This window comes from Heliconius melpomene, chromosome 19 (genome assembly GCF_056956725.1).
Source record: "Heliconius melpomene rosina isolate 202511_hmr_F chromosome 19, ASM5695672v1, whole genome shotgun sequence".
NCBI classification, from domain to species: Eukaryota; Metazoa; Arthropoda; class Insecta; order Lepidoptera; family Nymphalidae; genus Heliconius; species Heliconius melpomene.
In genome coordinates, this window is record NC_140407.1 from 8731054 (window position 1) to 8751813 (window position 20760).

The 20760-nt window shown below is 31.4% G+C and overlaps 1 protein-coding gene across 1 annotated transcript; it reads right to left on the reverse strand.

Moving 5' to 3' along the window:
- Positions 1-2827: 2827 nt before the first annotated feature.
- Positions 2828-7218, reverse strand: LOC146528628 (cytochrome P450 6B2-like). The gene is made up of 2 exons (XM_085203268.1): positions 5846-7218; positions 2828-4245 (listed from the first exon to the last, which is right to left on the reverse strand). The coding sequence occupies exons 1-2, from the start codon at positions 7074-7076 to the stop codon at positions 4082-4084; spliced, it is 1395 nt and encodes a 464-aa protein (XP_085059394.1). The 5' UTR covers positions 7077-7218; the 3' UTR covers positions 2828-4081.
- Between the last annotated feature and the right edge of the window lie 13542 nt (positions 7219-20760).

Below are 20760 nucleotides of genomic sequence, written 5' to 3' on the forward strand. Positions count from 1 at the left end.
CAGTCAGAGGACTGGAGTTGTAGGATAGAGGACAGAGACAGAGGACAGAGGACTAGGTTATCCCTGCTAATCCTACTGTATGGGGTATAATAATTAAGGAAGACTCATGGAGGGATATTTTTTATTTTTTTTTAATTCATTAGCCATCGCGCTTATTATTAAAAATCATATCATATAATCTTTAATAGGTGCTGATCTAATTTCAATATAATTTATTTCAATCAAAATGTTAACAATAACAAAATATTTACTATGAATATGCTACAAAGTAAATAAATACATTTTTTATTTAAAGTTGGAACATATCTACTTTATACCTTTACTAAATTATGTACACAAATGAGCAGTCACACTGAATAATACTTTCATATGGCGTAGTGGAATCCACGAGCATAAGCGATTAAGCAAAAATTGAAAAATATGCTGTTTTGTATATTGTTTCAATATGATATATTTATCCTACTTCTAAGTTTTTAGAAAAAGTTGAATTAAAAACATAAAAAATCCATCATCGCCATAATTTACTTGTACTTATTTAAATACTATTTATTAGAGATATTTATTACAGGTTTATACAATATTTAAATTAACCCACAATGCAAACGGAGGAATGTCATAAGTTGCAAGAACAGAATTTGATTAGTTTTTTTTATTTGAAAGTTGACTCAATTGAGAGTATTGAGCTGTTTGAAAACTATCATATATTTTATAGTTGTTTGTTTACTTTTTATACTTCTTTACATTAGGGATTTTTTTAAAGATTTGAATTCATTTGTTATTTATTATCTAAATAAATCAAAACACTGTCGGCTACAAAGCAACACCACAGCTCGCACCTTAGGTCACACACCACTTACCTCTCAACAAGCAAGCTCCTCGTAAAAAGGCGTCGATCATAAAAATATTTGATTAGGCTCGAGCACCACCGCGCCAATTCGTCGTCTTGAAACTTTTATTATCTTCACGCGCGTTCGGAATTATTTAGTGTGACGGAAGCGCAATTTACCTAAAAGGCATGTATAATACATTTCCTTAATGCTTGAGATTTTATAGCTTCAGAGAAAATAAGGAAGAGTTTTAATGAGAGCGGACTGTCTTAACACAAGGTTCCCAGGTTCCCTACCCTTCTATGTGTGGGATACAACGTGACGCTACAAAATATGTTTTTGAGTCTGTCACAAAAATATATACTTTATGTGAGTCAGTTTATCTGGTCACCTGGTCGTTAACCTTTCTAATATCAAAAAATATGAAATTCTAAGAGACCAGATTGGTATTTCAAGTAAATAATTTCTCTTTATATAAAATTTTATAGACTTAAAAGTTTATGAAAGTATGAAAAAAAGTTAAAAACCTTACTTAAAAATAATAAATAGTATGTACCTATAGTTCTGTAATACAAGCACCATATTCCCTTATAAAAACGTGCTCGCTACCTGTCATCCGTCACAGAACTAACAACGTCGGAAGTGGGCTACGGAGAGCGTAATAAATCAGGACGTGCCTACTTGTTTTTTGATTGGGAAGTCCATAATTAAGAGATTTAAAGGGACTTAATTTTAAATACATTTATTTAAAAGTAATATTTTATGTTATGTATGATAGTCGTACTGTGCGAACGAAAAAGTTATCTTCTTAAACAAACAACATTCTCCATAGGAATCGAGCTCAAAATCTGAACTAAAAGTAATAAGTTAATTGTTTAAAACTTTTATCTCAGTTAGTTCTATAAATTTTAGTTAAAAAGATTAAACGTTACAATAAATTTACTTTTTAAGCTTGATGTTTTTATTTTGTATAGGTATATATAGCTAATCAGATTACTGTTAGAAAGCCGGTAAGTGCTAAAACTCCAGTAATTATTACTAAAAATGCTATTTTAGGTATATTAGTTGATAACATTCTGATAACGGTATTTGAAACTGTTTTTAAACCGGATTCATTCGCAAAACATTTTTCTTTAAGACATATTATAGTTGAAATAAAAGGTGGGCCGTTATAGGTAAAAAAGTCTATCCGTACATACTATCATAAAAAATGTTTAAAAAACCAATCTTTTCAGTATAGAGATATATTCATATTCGTAAAATCCGTTCAGTAACTATAAGTAAAATTTATCATGAAGCCAAAGGATAAAGATACAAATTCTCAATCCTGTTCGTTTTTATCCTTATCCTTATCCAATATCTTTCCGGGGTTTTCAACAAATTATGGTAAGCCTATAGCATTTGGATCGTTGACGGTCTCCATATTCCCCTTTAGCGTATGTATGTATGTATGTTTATATGTTTATATATGGTGTCCAATGTCCCTCGTATTGAAAATCAATAGATTTTTTATGTGTTCCAAAGGCATGGATTTTATTATTTCGTTGCAGTCTGGGCGTTATGTTCGGTTTTATTTACTTTTTTATTTTCACAGTCGCATTTTTTATATATTTTTTTTTGTAATTCATATTCCTGTCATGAAAATATTAATAATTCATGGACATTTTATGAAAAGAAAGGACATACAACTAAACAATTCGTTTTGGGTATCTTATTTTGATGACCCATATCTATATATCGACTTGTAAAATTTTATTTATTAAGGGTGTTTTTGTATAATATTAAAAAAATAAAAAAGGTAAAGCGGTAAATTAAGTAAGAAACATCTTGTTTCCAATTATGTATGTATGTGTAACATCGCTTGATATCTACGAGTAACTTAATGCATGCATGCATGTCATCTTGTTTATGCAACCTCGATACTATTATTGTATATTATGTTTTATTACAATATTTACTACTAAAAAGGATTTTTCATCATCAATAAAACAAAATCATTATTTCTTTATAATTTCTTTATATTTACTAACTACATCCCGTTTTATAATTTACTTATTTTTTAACTAACAACTAAAAATAGATCAATTGCTTTGCATTTTACAAACAAGCAAAATACAAAAGACAAAATAAGATATATCTCAATGTCTAAAATAATAAGAATTTCATAAGAAAAATTGATACACAATATTATTATAACGGTAAGGTACGATAAAATCAATAATTAAAATTCTTTAAAAGACCAAAGGAAGAGAACGGAGTGACTTATCTCTGTTGCTTTATCGCCATATTTATTCGTTTATCGACATATCGACACATTTATGTTACTTATTGTTACACCAAGTAGGGATAGAACCTACATCCATGACTTTTACGTCAGACACTGCTCTACTGCGTCATATTGGCAATCAATAATAATGATAGGTAATGATTACCCACATTTGCAATATAATTACATACCTATTATACCAAAGATGTTATTATTATTGTGTGACATTATTATTATTATTATTTTCATGTTAATAGTTTAAATGAATCAGGCTCAAGTCGCTCCGTCCTTTATATTTTACATTTATAACTTAATGTAGTTAATTTAAATATATATTTTTTTATATTATAAAGGTCTCCTTATGAAAATAATAAAGTATAAATTAAAAAAGATCAGTCTCTTAGTAAAAGAATAATATATACATAATATAATAGTTACCGCAAAGTAAACAAAGAGAACATATAGAAATAAGAACTAGGAAGTTTTATGAGACCGTCGTGGCGCAAGTGCACAAGTGTGTAACGGAAAAAACGTCAGTTGTAGGTTCAATTCCCACTCGGGGAAATGAAATATTATTTTTTTTCATTTCCATGCTCCGGTAACGTAACAAACAGTGGCGTTGAGCGATGCTCGAGAATTAGGAAGTGGGAACGGAAGTTTCCCAATGAGAACGGAGTGTCTTAACACTAGGTTCCCAGGTTACCTCTGCCCTGTTATGTGTCAAAATGTTCTGTTTTTTTATGTTTCGTGTAAACTGACTGCTAAGTTCATAAGAAATAATATAAGACCAAAATTGCAGATTATGAAATTATCGATACAAGCTGTTCATATCGATTTCTTGTAAAAATCTAAGGAACTTACCACTATTTTAAACAAGACCAAACTATTTTTATCATGGTAATCGTATCCACTACCTCCAATCGAATACTTAAACCTAAAACAATGTCACAAAAATCTTTCCAAAAAATAATATACTCGTACCTACACATTAGGATATAGGTCTAAATTTTAATTTTAGGTCGCCATCGACAAATCTTTTTAAGTTGTAATCAGTTATTTTTATGTTCAGTTTGTTATCACAAGGTTCTATTTGAAACTTCTTCAGGATTGCTGCTGCCACGTCCCTCATGATATGAAGAGCCAGTTGTTCACCTGTGAATAAACAATTTTAATGTACACATATTTAATGATATTGTTTTGTCTTTGAGTGTCGGAACTTAACGCCGCAAGGATTGAGGGGTCGACCAAGTGATCCATTATAGATAGAAACATTTGGTCAATGCCTACATGGTACAAGCGATATTAATAGCGAAATTTGACGCCGCGTTAAGCGCGGAGCGCCTCAACAACAGAGCGAAGAAATCAAAATATTAAATATTTCCATTTCCTCGATTGGGAATCGAATACACAACCTCGCAAATTGTCTTGTTAACCATATTCCAATATTGGCGTGATATTTGTCGAGAAGGAACATTTCAAAATAGGGATACTATTTTAGTTTCCAAAGGTGATTTTTTTTCTTCTTTTTGAGCATTTTTCATAGAAGTTTATAGAACTGATTCAATGCAAAAGTATGAATGTGTTCGTATAAAAATGTTTACTTTCTTAATGTTAGTTAATTGTAACTTTGGTAGACTATAAGATATGGCAAAAACATTTCAATAAATTTGTAATACAGTAACAGATTAACTTTCAAATTCAATAATAGATAATAATAGTATTTAATTTATTATTTATTATATCGAAAGTGTCACGAGGTCGTCACATTTTTATTTTTGTACGAAATCTTCAGTTGCATTTGTAAAGAATGGGTCAAATTGAAACATTATTGTACAGTATTAATACTTAAATAAGCGAGGCCGACAGAGGCACAAGTTTGTGACAGTAACGTGACGGTTGTCGTTTCGATTCCCATTTGGGGGAATAAATTATTATTTATTAATGTTTTAATTACTTATTAAGGCAAAATCAGAAAATATGAAAATATTAAATGTTTTAAGGTGTACGCTTATGCCCCTGCGCCACTACTGACCTCATTAGTGTAGTTTACCGTTGTATTTGTAAATTGTGAAGTCGGTTAAAACATATTCATATACGACTAAATAAAAGTACCAAATTGTCAATGATAGTTTGTGGTATAATTCATTAATTAAAGTAATTAATGACACATATGATAATTTGAAAGTAATAATAATTGACCAATGACTATTGTCCTCAATAATTAACACCATAGGCATTGTTAGGTTCTGTGGTTTATGTTTTCATTCAATCAAACAATCATGAGATATATGAATATGTGCCTATGTAGGTGCCTATTGTGCCTACGAATACCATATTTGGGCACACCCAAATATAAAAATATTTTCGGTATAAAATGTTTGTGGGTTCCATTTTCATTCATAAGTTTTTTATTTTAAGTTTTTGGCTTTGATAATGAGACAAACGGCAGCATTAAGCTCCGCCACTCAACACAATGTCTCAAAAATTAAGTGAAAATCGGGGAACATTTTGTCTTACCACAAAAAAATCTAACTTTAGTAATATTATAATATTTTTTCTTTACAAATCGTCGGTTATGAAATGCTATTTATTTTATAATCTATCTAATGGTTTTATATTTATAAGTGGGTATATACTTACATTCATATTTAAAGGAGGACTCGTTTAAATAACAAATAGAATATGAAATGAGCTTTTAGTACTCACACCTTTCAAGTTTCACTTAGTGCTGTTTAAATAATGTAGCACTTACCTATACATTTTCTAGGACCGGCACCGAAAGACAGGAACGAAGAACTTGACAAACGGTCACCATCCAAAAAGCGGCTTGGGTTGAATACGCTCGCGTCTTTATAATTAGCTTCATCCTTTTGTATTGCTTCTACAGGTACAGTGATTGTTATATTTTTCTCTAAAACAAGATCCTTTTTAGGAAATTGATAAGTTTTAACACACTTCCTTGTAATTATTGAATGTGGGGGATACATTCGTAAGGTTTCCTTAATAGTGTTACCCAAATAGTCGTCTTCGCATGCAGTATCTACGCATTTTCTAGCTTTATCTTGTACTTCAGGATTTCTCGCCAGCTCATAAAATAATGCAGTTAATACATAATGACATGGCACATACCCTTGTTCAACAAACAAACCTACATATGAACATACTGTACTAAAATTTGACTCCTTTCTAATATTTTTATTATGAGATTCTTCTTCAAATATCGATTCCGCCTTCTTAATATCCTTCATTAACTTAGAATCTTCGAGGACCTTAACAAATTTGGCGAAGTATTGTCCGGATATGCCGCTTAATCCAAGTAATACATAAATTGAGGGAAATATATCCTTTAAATAACTCTTAAGTTTACCAAACAGGGTCCGCTTCAGCATAGTCTCCCTCACGCCTCTCATCACTGAGCTGTCTATTTTATTATCGATAAGTAAATTCTTAAACACAGCGTCCAATATACCCGAGAGTAACTGTTGAACTTTCGTATCTCCATTGGTTCCTGACAAACAGTCATGTAAACTGTCTTGAATTTCATAGTTCATGCTATTCAATAGTAGCTCCAATTTCTCGCGCAGCAGAGTCCATTTTTCACCTTCCGCGTAAAACAAATTGTTTCGTATACAAACATCCTGGGATCGGTCCAAGCCAGTGCCTCGGCAATGAAAATTTGCAAAATCTGTCGATAGAATCCTCTGTATAGAATCTACGTCTTTTAAAATCAAATCTGGTATTCTACTTTTGACGCAACCTATAAATTTGTCCTTGTAGATTGAACATAGAGTGTTCACTTCTTCCGATGTATTCCTGACACCCAACACCCGGTGGTAATCACTGCCGAAAAATGGAACGCATATTTTGTATGGCACATGTCTGATGTACCAGTAGCTGAAGAATTTGGTCACATAGTCGAATATTAGTGCGACGATCAAAGCGCTTATAATAGAAAAATTGATGTAGAAACTCTCGAAAAACATCGCGTTCGCGCGAGATGATCTTACGGTGTATACTGAGATATGCCGTATGTTCCTTAGTAGGTCGCGGTAACGGTGAACGCCTCGTACACTACACCTTCACTTTACCACTTAATACATTATAATTTAATACTTAAGATTGTTTATATTAGATATTGTATAAATATAATAGCAGAATTGGGACGCAAATGACATATTTTTTTTATAAACGACTATAGCTTGTAACTAAATGTTTACACTGATAAAAAAACGTGGAAACGCCAACTGATTATAAAGATATGATGACGTGTTCTTGCATCTACTTCGCAAGTGATAAAAATGCGTTAAAGACCAAGTTAATTTGATTATTAAATTAATAATAAATATTTATCAGTGAGAATAGACAATACTCATTTTTATATTTTTTAAAATAGACATTGAAAAATTAAATTGAATTGTAAGAAATAATTTTTTTTAATAAAATGGAGAGCTATCTATTGTAAAGTTTTTGAACTACTATCTAAGCGGTGTCTGTATTTGATGTTATGTAGAAAATATAAATTTTTTAGTGCACCATTCGTAACATAGATGGCGTTTCTACTATAATACTTCATATTGAAAAGTTGTCGTACAGATGGCGCTAAAATATTTTTCTTAAACATTTTGTTTATTAACTAATTTAAAACAAAATACAAAAACATGCACCATGCTACATTTCAAAACGTTGCTTTATATTATAAGGACAGGCGAAATATTTACTTTTATTATTTCCCAAATATAGGGACAGTGTTTAACTACGAATGCAAAAGGTTATGGGCTCGATACTTATTCGAGGGATTTTTTTTATTATCTTTCTATTGTATCCCGCACATATAGTCTCTTAGTCCTAGTGTTAAGATACTCCATTCCCATTTAGACTCTTTCGCTCCCCACTTGCTACTGATATTAAATAAATATTTATTTAATCAGTGCAATATCTGCATTGTTATAATATAATAACTAATGTGTGATTTTACTCAAACACAACCAATTAACAGATTACGACAAAAACATGTATATTTTTAAACTATAAGGATTATCATAATTATTATGCTGATATAGATATCTAACCGACTGATTCGGGCGAATTACATACGCGTAATCTATCTGTTTATCCATTAGGTACTTTAATCGGCTTATTAATTGATATCTCTGGAAATATTTGTATCATAAGAGAAATCTTTCTGGAAATATATAAAAATCATGTATGTGTTATAAAAAATACCAACATTTTTGTGACTAACCTACTCATCAAAAATGCAAGCTTAGAGACCCTTGTGCACCTGCGTTACGACTAGCCTCATCTAATTTCTTTACAATAACAATGAAATATAAGAAAACATTCTTAAGTACAATAAACTAATCATTGTACTATCTTCTTCTCTTTCTTTTCTCGATCTATCTTTATTTTATATATTAATTTCTTTTAAATAAGTGTCCAGTCCATAAACTCCTTATAATCTCATAACATCTGATTAATGAGCCATATGTAACCCTATCTGGTAACTACTGTACCTACGTAGGACACCATATTGTTCTCTATAAATATTATGACAGGGCCATTCCTATTATAGAATAGATTATATACGAAATACTATAATATCTTGTAGTAAATCTAAATTGAAATGTAAAATTACTTGTCGCTTTGTAAAATGCAAATTCTTCTTATATGAGAATATGTAAATGTTAGAAGATTAATTTGTAGGTACAGAAATTAAATTAAAGTGTTTATTGCAGTACAGCAACGTCTAATTAGAGCAAAAGCTCTACGTTCAAAACCTCAAAGTCTACTCAAGATAATTAATAATTTTGTAATTGCTATATATTTATTCTTAAGACCACCTTTTTTTCGATGATTTGTGCGACGTCGCGTCCAGTAATATAATAAAAAAAAAACTCGTTTTCCCATATAACAGTGCTAAGATACTCCTTTTCCCTTTTCCCGCACAATTTTAAAACATTGCGTGTTGAGTTAACGGAAGTCGGAACTTAACGCCTCGCTTTGCTTACCAAAGCAGGTAAATGAAAATAATTTAACTACGAGTTAATCATCCCCCGAGCGGGAATCGAACCCATAACCATCGCGTTTAAACTCATGATGGCCTCGGCCTCAGCCTAACATATTCCATTATCGGTTATTTCATAAAGCGAACCATCACTCACGTATAACAAGCCAAGTAATGTTCAGTGACATTGTTAATTATCCAATATTAATTATCTCTTTATCTAGCGGCTAGACCGTCGTCGTTATAAATTATAATGAATTGTTCATTTTGACGTGTCGTACATTAGTTGATAGATATGTACTATGTTCTGTGAGTAAAGACGGAAGTGGCATAACTTAAAATTATATTTTTTAAAGCAAAATTAAATAATTTGAAAGAAAATAAAAATTTAATCATTAGTAAACATGCAATGTTTGTAGGTGGTGTTCGATCCGCACTTAAAAGCATGTTATATTTGATTGGACTAAATGGGTTTTCTCCCCTTCATTCAGTGTGGAGTATTCTTAAATGTGAAAAAAAACTAAAGAGTGAAATAAGCTATTATCACAACGATTCTTCATTTTGAAGCAGAAAGAATCATTCGAAAATCTCTGAATATAATTTAAAAAATTGGATACTTTATTATATAGATAAAATTGTTTGTGGTCATCACATGCATTACTTATTTTATTTCAATCTTTTGAGAATATAGATATTATTTCCTTAATAGTTTTAGATACGAGTGCTTTTCTTTAAGAAGCTACTTAAATAAATAACAAATATCTAAATAAAAAGAAATGGAAATTTCTTATTATGTTCACCGTGTTAACAGAAAAACTTACAACATATAATCACTATACATTCCATTTATGGAGTATATATTCAAAAAAACCAATCACACACGCCCAATGACTCCATTGTCACAGGAAAAAAAATAATTTAGTACTGTAACCGTTCTATTCGCGCAGTTAATCAACGAAAGATCGATTTCGATCAACAAAAGATCTATAGATCACTGATGGATCTCTCACTGCGATCGGGAAAGTGCTCTTTTGAAGTCATTATTGATTTTAAATCGACCGTGGAGGTTTCATTACAAAAGGGTGAGAATGGTTAAGCACGGGTTAAAAAAAAATAAATATAGTAAGAATGTGATTATATGTTATTTTTTTGGTAAAATTGTACTAATTTCGTGTTTGCGTGTTTGTATAGTACATATTTATTTAGCAATATTTTCACTAGAGTCACGGCGCAGGGGTTGCGGGTTCGATTCCCACTTGAGGAAATTAAATATTGAATATTTTCAGTTCTTCGCTCTGGTTTCGATGCAAAGCGCCACCTTGAGTTCCCCGCCTCAACACGCTATACCTCCAGAACTCGGTGGAAAGTGGGGAGCGGAGTGTTTTAACGATAGGCTCCCTCGATCTATCCTGCCAGATGCGGGGTATAGCATGAAACTGAAAAAAAAAAAATCACTTAGAAATAAAAGTGTGAGCCAGATTTTTAACAGGTTTTCTGAACACAATTTATAATAGAATTAGAGGAAAGAATGATCTATTTAGATAATACGTCCGATAAGGTGGCGAAAATAAACATTACAAAAATTATCTCATATTAATTTAGTCGAATGATTTGAACCTACAACTAGGTAGATACCTAGATCAATCCCATCCATGTCAAAGGCGAAACATAAGAAAATAGTCATATAAAAATAGTCTTAATATTAACCAAATTGGCCCAAATTACCTCAGCGCACACCTAAAAATATCTTTTAACTGGAACCTAATGCAAATTAGTCTTTATAACATTATTCTCTTCGAAATCCGATGTTATTTTAGATAATATTTCCATAAGCAATGTATCATTTTTAATGACCGTTGCAATATTATAATATGAAACAGGTGTTTTTGGTAATACAGGCGAGCAAGTATGTAAGGCGACGGCGACACGGAGACGCACCCGAGGCTATCCTGGTTAATGACCACACCATTATGGCATCTGACCATATACTCTCGTTTATTAGGGATAATAATACTAACGAGTTTTTTATTTCATTCATAACAATTTTGGAGCAGAAAAACTACTATCAAATTATATCCATCTAGGCGTTTTTTGTTGAGCTTTATGGGTCTGTGTTCAGTTAATTTTGGGTATCGATTTAGAACTTATGCATTTGTGGTGTGGTTACGTCATGTTTGATTTGGTAAAAAATATATTTAATAATATTTCTGATTCTAATGAAATCTTACACATTTATAAGACGTTGTACAGATTTTAACATAAAATATATAAAATGCACAAAGTCGACCTTATCACTAAAATTGATCTTTTCGAGTCAACCAATTCAAATTCCGGATTAATTACATATAAAAAAAATTACATAAAGGCACTGTATTCAAAGATAATATTTTATTAATCTTTATATTAAAAAATATAGTGTATAAAGGTGGTAAAATTAGACTGCTTTAATATACTTTTTATAATGCATTCTATATCTTATGAGTTCTATGAGTAGTTTAGCATCGTTTGTACCTGCCATTCTGTGTATCTTTTCATTGCAGATTCGGTTTATTCGGAATTAGTTCTGTAACCGGCGCACTACCGCGATGTTGACTGACATTTTTTTTTTCAATTAATAATTTTACTTAATAACAAAGTAACAATACTTAAATTATTAAGAAGACCAATAGATATAGGTATGCATATAGCGAATAGCTTCAATTGAATTAAGCAAAATAGTGTTATATTTGAATACAAAACCTAACTTCTATTCATGTATTCACAGGTAATGCTAATACTTGATTTTCTTTCCTCGGTATTGCAGTGTGATTTACAAAGACAATTCCTGTATATTTTTGTAAAATTCAAATTCCACTTTCACACCCCTCAACTGAAAATAAATTGAATCTATATCTACACTTGTATTTAAGGATACTAAATATTATAATTGAGTATAGTAATTATTATTATTATGCTTAGATTTCGTGATTTAAAAATTAATAACTCGTCACCATAAACTCTTCGCCATAGAAACAATCTGCTAATAAAAAAAATCAAAAACTACATCCATGCCTAAAAATATGTGAACACATATTCTTTAACGAATTCAAAGCCACAAGTATTTCTCATACATATCTCTTAACATTTCCTCTATCAAATACGCGCATGGCTTCATCAATTATGAAATTAAAACTAATGTCAATCAAAAGCTATCTCGATTGACACATCTGTTGGACATTCGGTGATCTCATGTTAATTTAGTGGTATATTGGAACAGGTTATGTATCGGTCGAGGCGATTGTTATAATTGATCTACTGCGGTTTGAGGTTCCCAAAATGTCTGAGTATGTGTGTACCTTATATTGTACATGTAATATAAGTTGAGTTAAGTAAGTGAATATTTTAACAGGTGCTTGTCAATATGATCTTTGATGAATTTTGAAGGGCACATTGGTTAATAGTGTGATGGCATCCATGTTATCTGATGTAAGTATATATAATTATAAAAGAGTTCAAAATTATTCTTCAAATTGTAGAAGAGAATTCTCAAATACTAGTGTCCCTAGGCATATTCCACGTCCTTCTTAAATACAAGTTGATTCTTAAAAAACAGCTACAGTTGCATTTTAACTTTATCAAATATTTACAAATATATAAGTATCGGGTTCCCTCAAGTTATTTTCTATTAAAATACGGTCCTTATTTCTATTTATCATATCTTCGTTTTATGACTCATATATAATTATTTATATGTAGAGCCAGCGCCACATAGCAAAGTGCACTTTACATATCCGGCTTGATCACCATATTATAAACACAGTCGTTAATCAAACGAGGCTTATGTTCGAGCGTCGTGTATTACACGAACTTTCATCATTCATATTATTTCCGGTACGCATTAAGTTGTTTTGTCGTTGCAATTTTTTTTAATTTTCTTTAATTATATGTAAAAAATATATTTTTTTCAATTTAGTAATTTAAAGAAATAATAAAAGAGTATTTTTTATTATTTCTTTTTTCTAATTTGTATAAATAAATTTTGTTGAAAAGAGTATTTATTATATGCTAAAAAATAACGAGAATGCTTCGTGACTAAGTTCTTTAATAATTTCACAAAAAAAACGTAGAAAATAATTTAAAACATATTGTTCTAACTTCACGCTGTATCCCGCACACAGCACGGTAGACAGAGGGAACTTAGTGTTGAGACACCCTGTTTCCCATTTTCTGTCGAATTCTAGAAGTATTGCGTGTTGAGTGGTGAAAGAAATGAAAATATTAAATATTTCATTTCCTCGAGTGGGAATCGAACTGAACACGCTTGTAACTGACTGAGTCCAGTCAAACAAATTATTATTTATTTCATCTATTAAGCGAATGCATTCATATTAACCATCTTCACTTTACGTGACATTGGCAAAGAGCTCAATGACACGTTTAAGGCACAATAGACAAGCAAATTGAATTAAACACAAATTTCAGTTGAAATCTTTTGTAAAAAATTCCTTTCTTTCTCAGTTTTGTCATAAAAAACCCACTACTTAGTATCGTCTATTTACTGTTGCCAACAAGTTAACGGTAAAAAAATAATTCGGGCCGCATCGATGTGACAATGCCGAAAAAGGCAAAAAAAGAAAAAAGAAAATTGTTTTGTAATGACCTTGCGGTTAGGACCGTTAGGGCGCGCCCTTTTTTAAAATAAAACACTAGAGCGCTGCTATTCCTCTGATCTTTGCAACCGCAAAAGGAGGTAGTGGTATCAGTGTGGGGGACCTTTTACTTTAAACGTTTAAATTTAATAATTTTCATTGTTTTTATTTGTATCTATATTTATGTATTGATTTATGCGATAGACAGTTAAGCAAATTATTTTTACAGTCCAGATAGAGAAATAAAAATCTAAATATTTTTTTGAAAAGTTTTGTTTATTTGTCAATTGTCAGAGCAAACGTCTCAGGTTGATCTTACAAAATGATAAACTGATTTCTAAATAACTTTTTTCAGCTAAAATCTTCATTTTTTTATACCGACTTGAATTGACAAGAAAAAAATGGAAACTTAAATTTAAAATTAAAAAAAAAAACCAATAAAGTTACTTCAAAACATGACGACCGTATAGTGTAGAAACACTCTGACTTTAGATCAATCGTTAATACCGCATAGCAAAGTAGGCAGAAAGAACACGTCAAAGTGTCAAGACACTTCTTCATTATTTTTAGGTTCACATTTATCTCCACTTACCGCCACATTTTAGAGGCATTGCATGTAGAGTGGGCCGCCGTGCTTTGCCTCGTTACCAGAGATGGGAAATAAAAATATTAAATATTGCACTTCCTTGAGTTTGAATCAAACTCACAACCTGCTTGCTTGTGCCGAGTTGTACCCCTGAGCCTCGACTGGCCTTAAGAGACTATATTTAAGTCCTCAAACCTCCCTATACTCATATGCAGGGTCCCTAACTCCACAAGCCGGGACGCTATGGCGAAGACAGTTTTGACTATAAATAAGTGTTGTATTGTATTCAATGTATGCCGCTACCGTGCGCCCGGCGGCAAAACACAAAAGAATTTGGAATCCTTATTGTGAAGCTATACGCAGGACCTGGTTTTCTTTATATTTGTATTAGAATTAGGTTGTTTTGAAAGTGATTAAAGTTTTTTGATCATGTTAATATGTACTAATCATCCATTTCAAAATATATATTTTTTTTATTTTCTTGAAATAATTGATAAATTTATTTTTGGATATTTTTATCAATATCAGTTTAAACAATAAACTCTGCCAAGTCTGCTATAAGCGGGATAAAACTTATATTCAGAAAATTCTATAAAATAATTGATATGGAGACCGGAGTGGTACGTATGTATGTCATCAAGTTACTCCCCCAATTAAAAAATATATATATAAACAAACTAACAATTTAATACTTTATTATAGATTAAGTCTGTGTGGGATTCCATTCTGAGCTTGCCGTTTTTTGTTAGAAGCCGCTACAGTAAGCGACGTTGTTTCTTTTTACTTTAACCTCTATCCTTTTAGCGTGCAACAATATTGTGTTTGTTGTTCAATACAATGAATCACGGACAACTTAATTTTTTCCATATAGTAAGTATATGTATTACGGTAATATAGGTATTACGGTATGTAAGTATATATATTGTAATATATTTTTTACATAATTATATATATGTATATTACATATATTTTGATTACATTTTATAAGACCGTCGTGGCATAGCTGCGGTGTTTGGCTGTTAACGTGATGGTCGTGTTGTCCTGGAAGAAATGAGATATTTTCATTTTCTTGCTCTAGTAAGATGACAAAACGTGGCGTTTAGTTCCGCCAGTCACTACGCAATATTTTGATAATTTGGCACAGTGTGGAAATTGAGTGTTTTAGCTCTAGGTTTCCTCTGCCTACTCTGCTTTAGGTACACGGGGTAGAGCGTGATTCTACAAAAATATTTTGAATATATATACAAAAATATTGTATTTATATACAAATGTAAGTAATTTTTAATAAAATCTTAAGGTACGTATACGTATATTCTTAAAGTCATAGGCTTTTTAAAAACATTTTCATGCTTTCTGTCAAATTCACCTTATTCTATCAACATCTTTTGTTAGATATTTTATTGATTAAACCCACAATCGTCACTTGTAGAGTGAAATGTTCCGTTTTCCGAATTCTTGAGGCATTATGTGTTGAATGGCGAAAATTAACGCCGCGCTTCGCCTCCTCTCCAGAAAGAGAAAATTTTCACTAAAAAACTCAAAATTTTCATTTCAATTTCATGACTTTACGATGCCCATTGCGTTCCATGGATAGAAGCTTATTATTAGTATAAATTATCTTGAAACTTATATATAAATCCACTAACATGGCATTCTATGAAAGTACCTGCATTATATAAAATTATACAACACGATATATTTTGTTCCGAGAACAATTTTATAGATAAAATTAAGTACTGTAGAACAAAAATGGGCGAGGCATGGATATTTATGTAATAAATTAACCACTCGAACGATTAATCCTTTAACTGCCGACTCCCGGTCTAAGCGACCTTGGACCGCCCTATCGTAATTGAATCTGGCGCTCCTGTTAAGATATACGTAAAATGTTAAATTATAACCATTACTTTAGGAATCTTCTTAATGGCTTCACAATATCCGTTACACTTATATTGTAGATGAGAATATGGTGTCTTGAATCGTTTTCATGTAGGTGGTCGCGAGTTCGATTATGTTATGTGCTAGTCGGTCGCTTACCTACTAGTGTTGAACTTGTTGTTGTGTTGTTGTTGTTATTGGGCGCGCTTTCCCCAGCTAAAATGGAAATTAAAATAATTAATAATCTTAATTAGAGTAGGAATAACTATCACGTTTACTTTCAGATGCCCCATCCTGTTCGTTTAAAAATAAAAAGAAAATTTGTTTAAAAATTAAAAAAATATGTGTATTTCAGATAATATTTAGGTAGAGTATGAAATACTGTTATTGTGAAAGATATCGTCGCCACAAGCTTTACGGTTTTCGATCCAAATCTAAAATTACTTGTACAGACTCCGATTATTACAACGCTTATCAAGACTAACACTATATGAAAAGGGTAAATTTAATTAATTTGAAACAATGTTAATTACGTGAACGGTGGCAAGAAAATATATTTATGTTTTTAAATTCTTATACTAGCATTATTTTTTATAAATAAAGTTAGCAAGCAAGCTATGGATTGCGTGGCTATAAGAGGGTTAATGAATAGAAAATTACATAGAATATGAACGAAAAAAAAAACTTATTTAAAAGCTTATTTACTAGCTTATTTGTTTCGAAAAATAGTGTCAGTTCAAAAATAACCATATTAAATAAATATTCTTACACTTTAACTATATTGTAACAATGTCAACATAGTATTTAATCGACACAACCATGCTTATACGAAACCACTGACATCAATTAAACGGTCGATCAATCAATCGACGGCGTGCCTCATTAAGGAACCCGCTTTTTATTTAAAATCTCTCCATTCCCTGCCACCTACACATATGATCGAGCTTTAAGCTACTCAGAAATTGTAATATAAAATAAACTATATTCTTCGAAAATAAGGTTTAATTTCAAACAGCTTGAAACGATCTATCAATAATGGCATAGGTACACAATGTAATTACCTTTCTAGTTGGAAGCTGTAATAAGAATAAAGAATATTCATAACAAAAACTCATCCGGTCGCTTGTATTAAATCAGTGTAATGAAATCGATACTGCTACGACGGTTAATAACAATGTGAGGACCAAAAATTACTGGTATCGAACACACGTTCAGCTACCAGTGCTGACGGTAGGTTCGTGTCTAATTATATTGTAAATTAGATTGTAATTTACGTATATTTTTTTACGAAATTTAAGTAATAAGCGAGACGAAATTTTGTAATCAAGTGTCTATTTATATACAATGTTTAAATTAAACAAATGTATAATGCATACTTAAAATTGCATTTTGATAAGATAAGAGTTTTTTTATTATTTCATTATACATTTAATTACTTACACAAATATAAATACTTTTTTAACTAGGTTTATATTGTTTGAAACAATTACACTTTTAGACATTTGGACCATTTTAGCACGAAATAGACGGTCTATTAATTATAAACAAGTAGGTATGTATAATGTCATGTTAATTCTGTATCAATAGAATAAAAATATTACCTATTCCTTGTTATAATACCAGGTTCTCAAGTTCCCTCTGCCTGCTAAGTGCGGGATACAGCGTGATGCTAAAAAAATATTATTAACACAGCAATAAAAAGCCAAATTAAATTTATGTGGGTGAAACAGAAAAAATATTGATATACAGATGCATATTTTAATTAATGCATAAAAATCCCAATATTAAGAAACAAAAAATCTAGCAGTTTTTTTTATTTAGACGCTTTATTCTGCTCAGCAGAGAAGAAAAAGGAACTTGAGAGAAAAGAAGAAGAAAGAAGTGACACTATTTACTACTTTTCGCGTGAATTACGCCAGTCAGCACGCATGACGTGCGTGCTGACTGGCGAAACTGAATGTTGCGTTCTTTTCTTGAGTTACCGGAGTTAGAAAACTTTAAAAAATAGTACCCTAAATCTACATCACAAGGCCATTGTGTTTACAGCCAGAATCTGTCCCACTGTACCACGATGCTCAATATATTTTTTTCTAATCTTCTCACTGCATTCTGCACATACCAGAGTAGGCAGAGGAAACCTGAGAAACCTAGTGCTATATTCTGTCCCCATTTCCCCCCGAATTCTTGACGCATTGTATGTTGAATGGCGAAACTAAACGCCACACTCACACACACGTACGTTGCCAGAGCGAGAAAGTGAAAATATGAAATATTTTATTATCCCTACTGGAAATCGAACCTACGACCATCGCTTGCGCCTAAGACGATCTCAATATATGGACCCCACCAATAATATTTTAATTGCATTTGGATATGAAATCATTTCCATCCAAGCTAGGAGTGAGTTGTAAATTAGACAGTAACACAGGAAACGACTTCTTAGCCCGTCAGCCCGTGATTAGCGATCAGTGTGATCGGGCACTATCACTGGTGATCGGTGATTCACTGACGTCTGAGTGCCGGTGTTGGTAAAAACTGTATCATAGAATATGTAAAAAGTAGACATGAAAGCGTCATATTGTTTTGTTTTTTTTTTAATTATTAAATGTCATGCCAATATCATTAAAATGACCTTGCAAAATACACTTGCAAATTATTTTAAGATATATTGTTGCTTTTTCCTTCCGCTTTCACCTAGCTGCCCAGAAATTCGAAATATTTTAAAGACATAGAAACGCACGAAGCACTTGTATGAGCCGATGTTTCGGCCGACCTAAAACAAAAGATGTCGATGCTGCATAGGTATAATATTGCTATATATATGAGTATATACAATGATTTTGTACTAACTAACCAGTACCTATTATTTTTTTTCTAAATAATAATCATTTCTTTTTTGCTGGAACAATGAACATTTTAGTTTTCTTACAGTAAAGGATCTAAGGTGGATGAATTGAGTAATGGTAGCATCATCAAAAAGTAAATTTTACATATATTGTACATACAAGGTATATACCTTGATAGTTTGGAATTGTAAAGATTTTTTTGTGATAATGACAATTATGTATCATGATAAAAGATAGATATATCAATTGCTTTTACAATTACAATGTAATTTATAATTATTCAGAATTAAACAACAATTTATGCCTACTATATTAAAATTTACAACAATCCTGTTTTCCTTTAAAAACCAACAAAAATCATCTGTCTCAACACTTAATCTCTGACAAACCTGTAATAGCAGTTACCGTGTGTTTAAGTAAGGCACGATAATTGAAGATATGCTTGTATCATACCTACGAGTACATATCCTCTGCGTGAATGACGTGTGATTACTCTGTGCTTACTGAGATGAAATTAAGATGAAACGATGCCTTGAAATATGTTTGAGATAGATGTAGTCGGTTGTTTTTCTTATATGTTTTTCGGTTACGTTAAATATTTGATATTTTAATGTTGTTAATATTATTTGATTCAGTACGGTAGATGTATGGTTAATTCTCATATAGTTAACATTTAAAATATCCGTCATGGCGCAGTTATATAGCAGTTTAACTATAATCACGTCGCTTTTGAGTTCGATCACTGTTAGGTGAATTAAAAAGGTTTTTGTAAAATTTTGTTAGTAGTAAAAAGAAAGACAAATATGAATGTCCAGAAATAAGTGAAGCTAAATAAATTCAAATATCAATTTAATAATATAATATTAGAAGCTTTATGCAATTTTCCGCATAGCAGAGAGTAGACAAAGGTAACCATTTTTGTAACTTCACGCTGTATCCCGCACAGTAGGCAGGGAGGCTCTAATGTGGAGCCACTCCGTTCCTCATTAAGATACCTACTTCCGTTCCCCACTTTCTCGATATCAGCTTCCAACATTAGCGTTGGATGAAAATAAATTCTTTACTTTTTAAGTACTTCTAGTTTCTTGGTTTTTATCTCATACTAATTGTTTTACCCAAAAAATAAATAATTAGTTATATCTTATTATGTATTGTTTTTCATGTAAACATGTAAATTATTTACGTCGAAATAAACAATATCCCCGATATGACTCGAAGGGTAATCAAGAACCTTAGCGTTTTTTGTTTTTGGCTCCTGGTGCGTAATGTATGGTTAGGGTGGCCATAAAAGAATAGCATTACATTTTAACGAATTTGAGATACTGTTTCGACCACAGGCTCTTTTAGTATAATACATAATTATATTAAAATTTGAAATTGGACCGCAACCATAAACAAAAGAGTATGTGTATATAAAAATATGTGTTTTTACATTCTCGACCTATCCAACCATGCCGGTCTTGGGCTTCTAGCTTCCATCCGATGCCCGCCACCTTCTTTAAATCGTCTGTCCAGTGTATTATTATATTTATAAAAAAATATACAATTACACTTAAAAGCAGAAAAGAAAACCTTAAATCGATACATTCATAAAACGATGTAATATAGAATGTCTTTTCTTTCCAAAATTGTAACTCACAGTTAAATCGATTAAGAAAATTCATAGTTATCCTACAAGTAATAACTGAGAGCCAGTATCGAACCAGCGCTAATGACGCGCCTAAG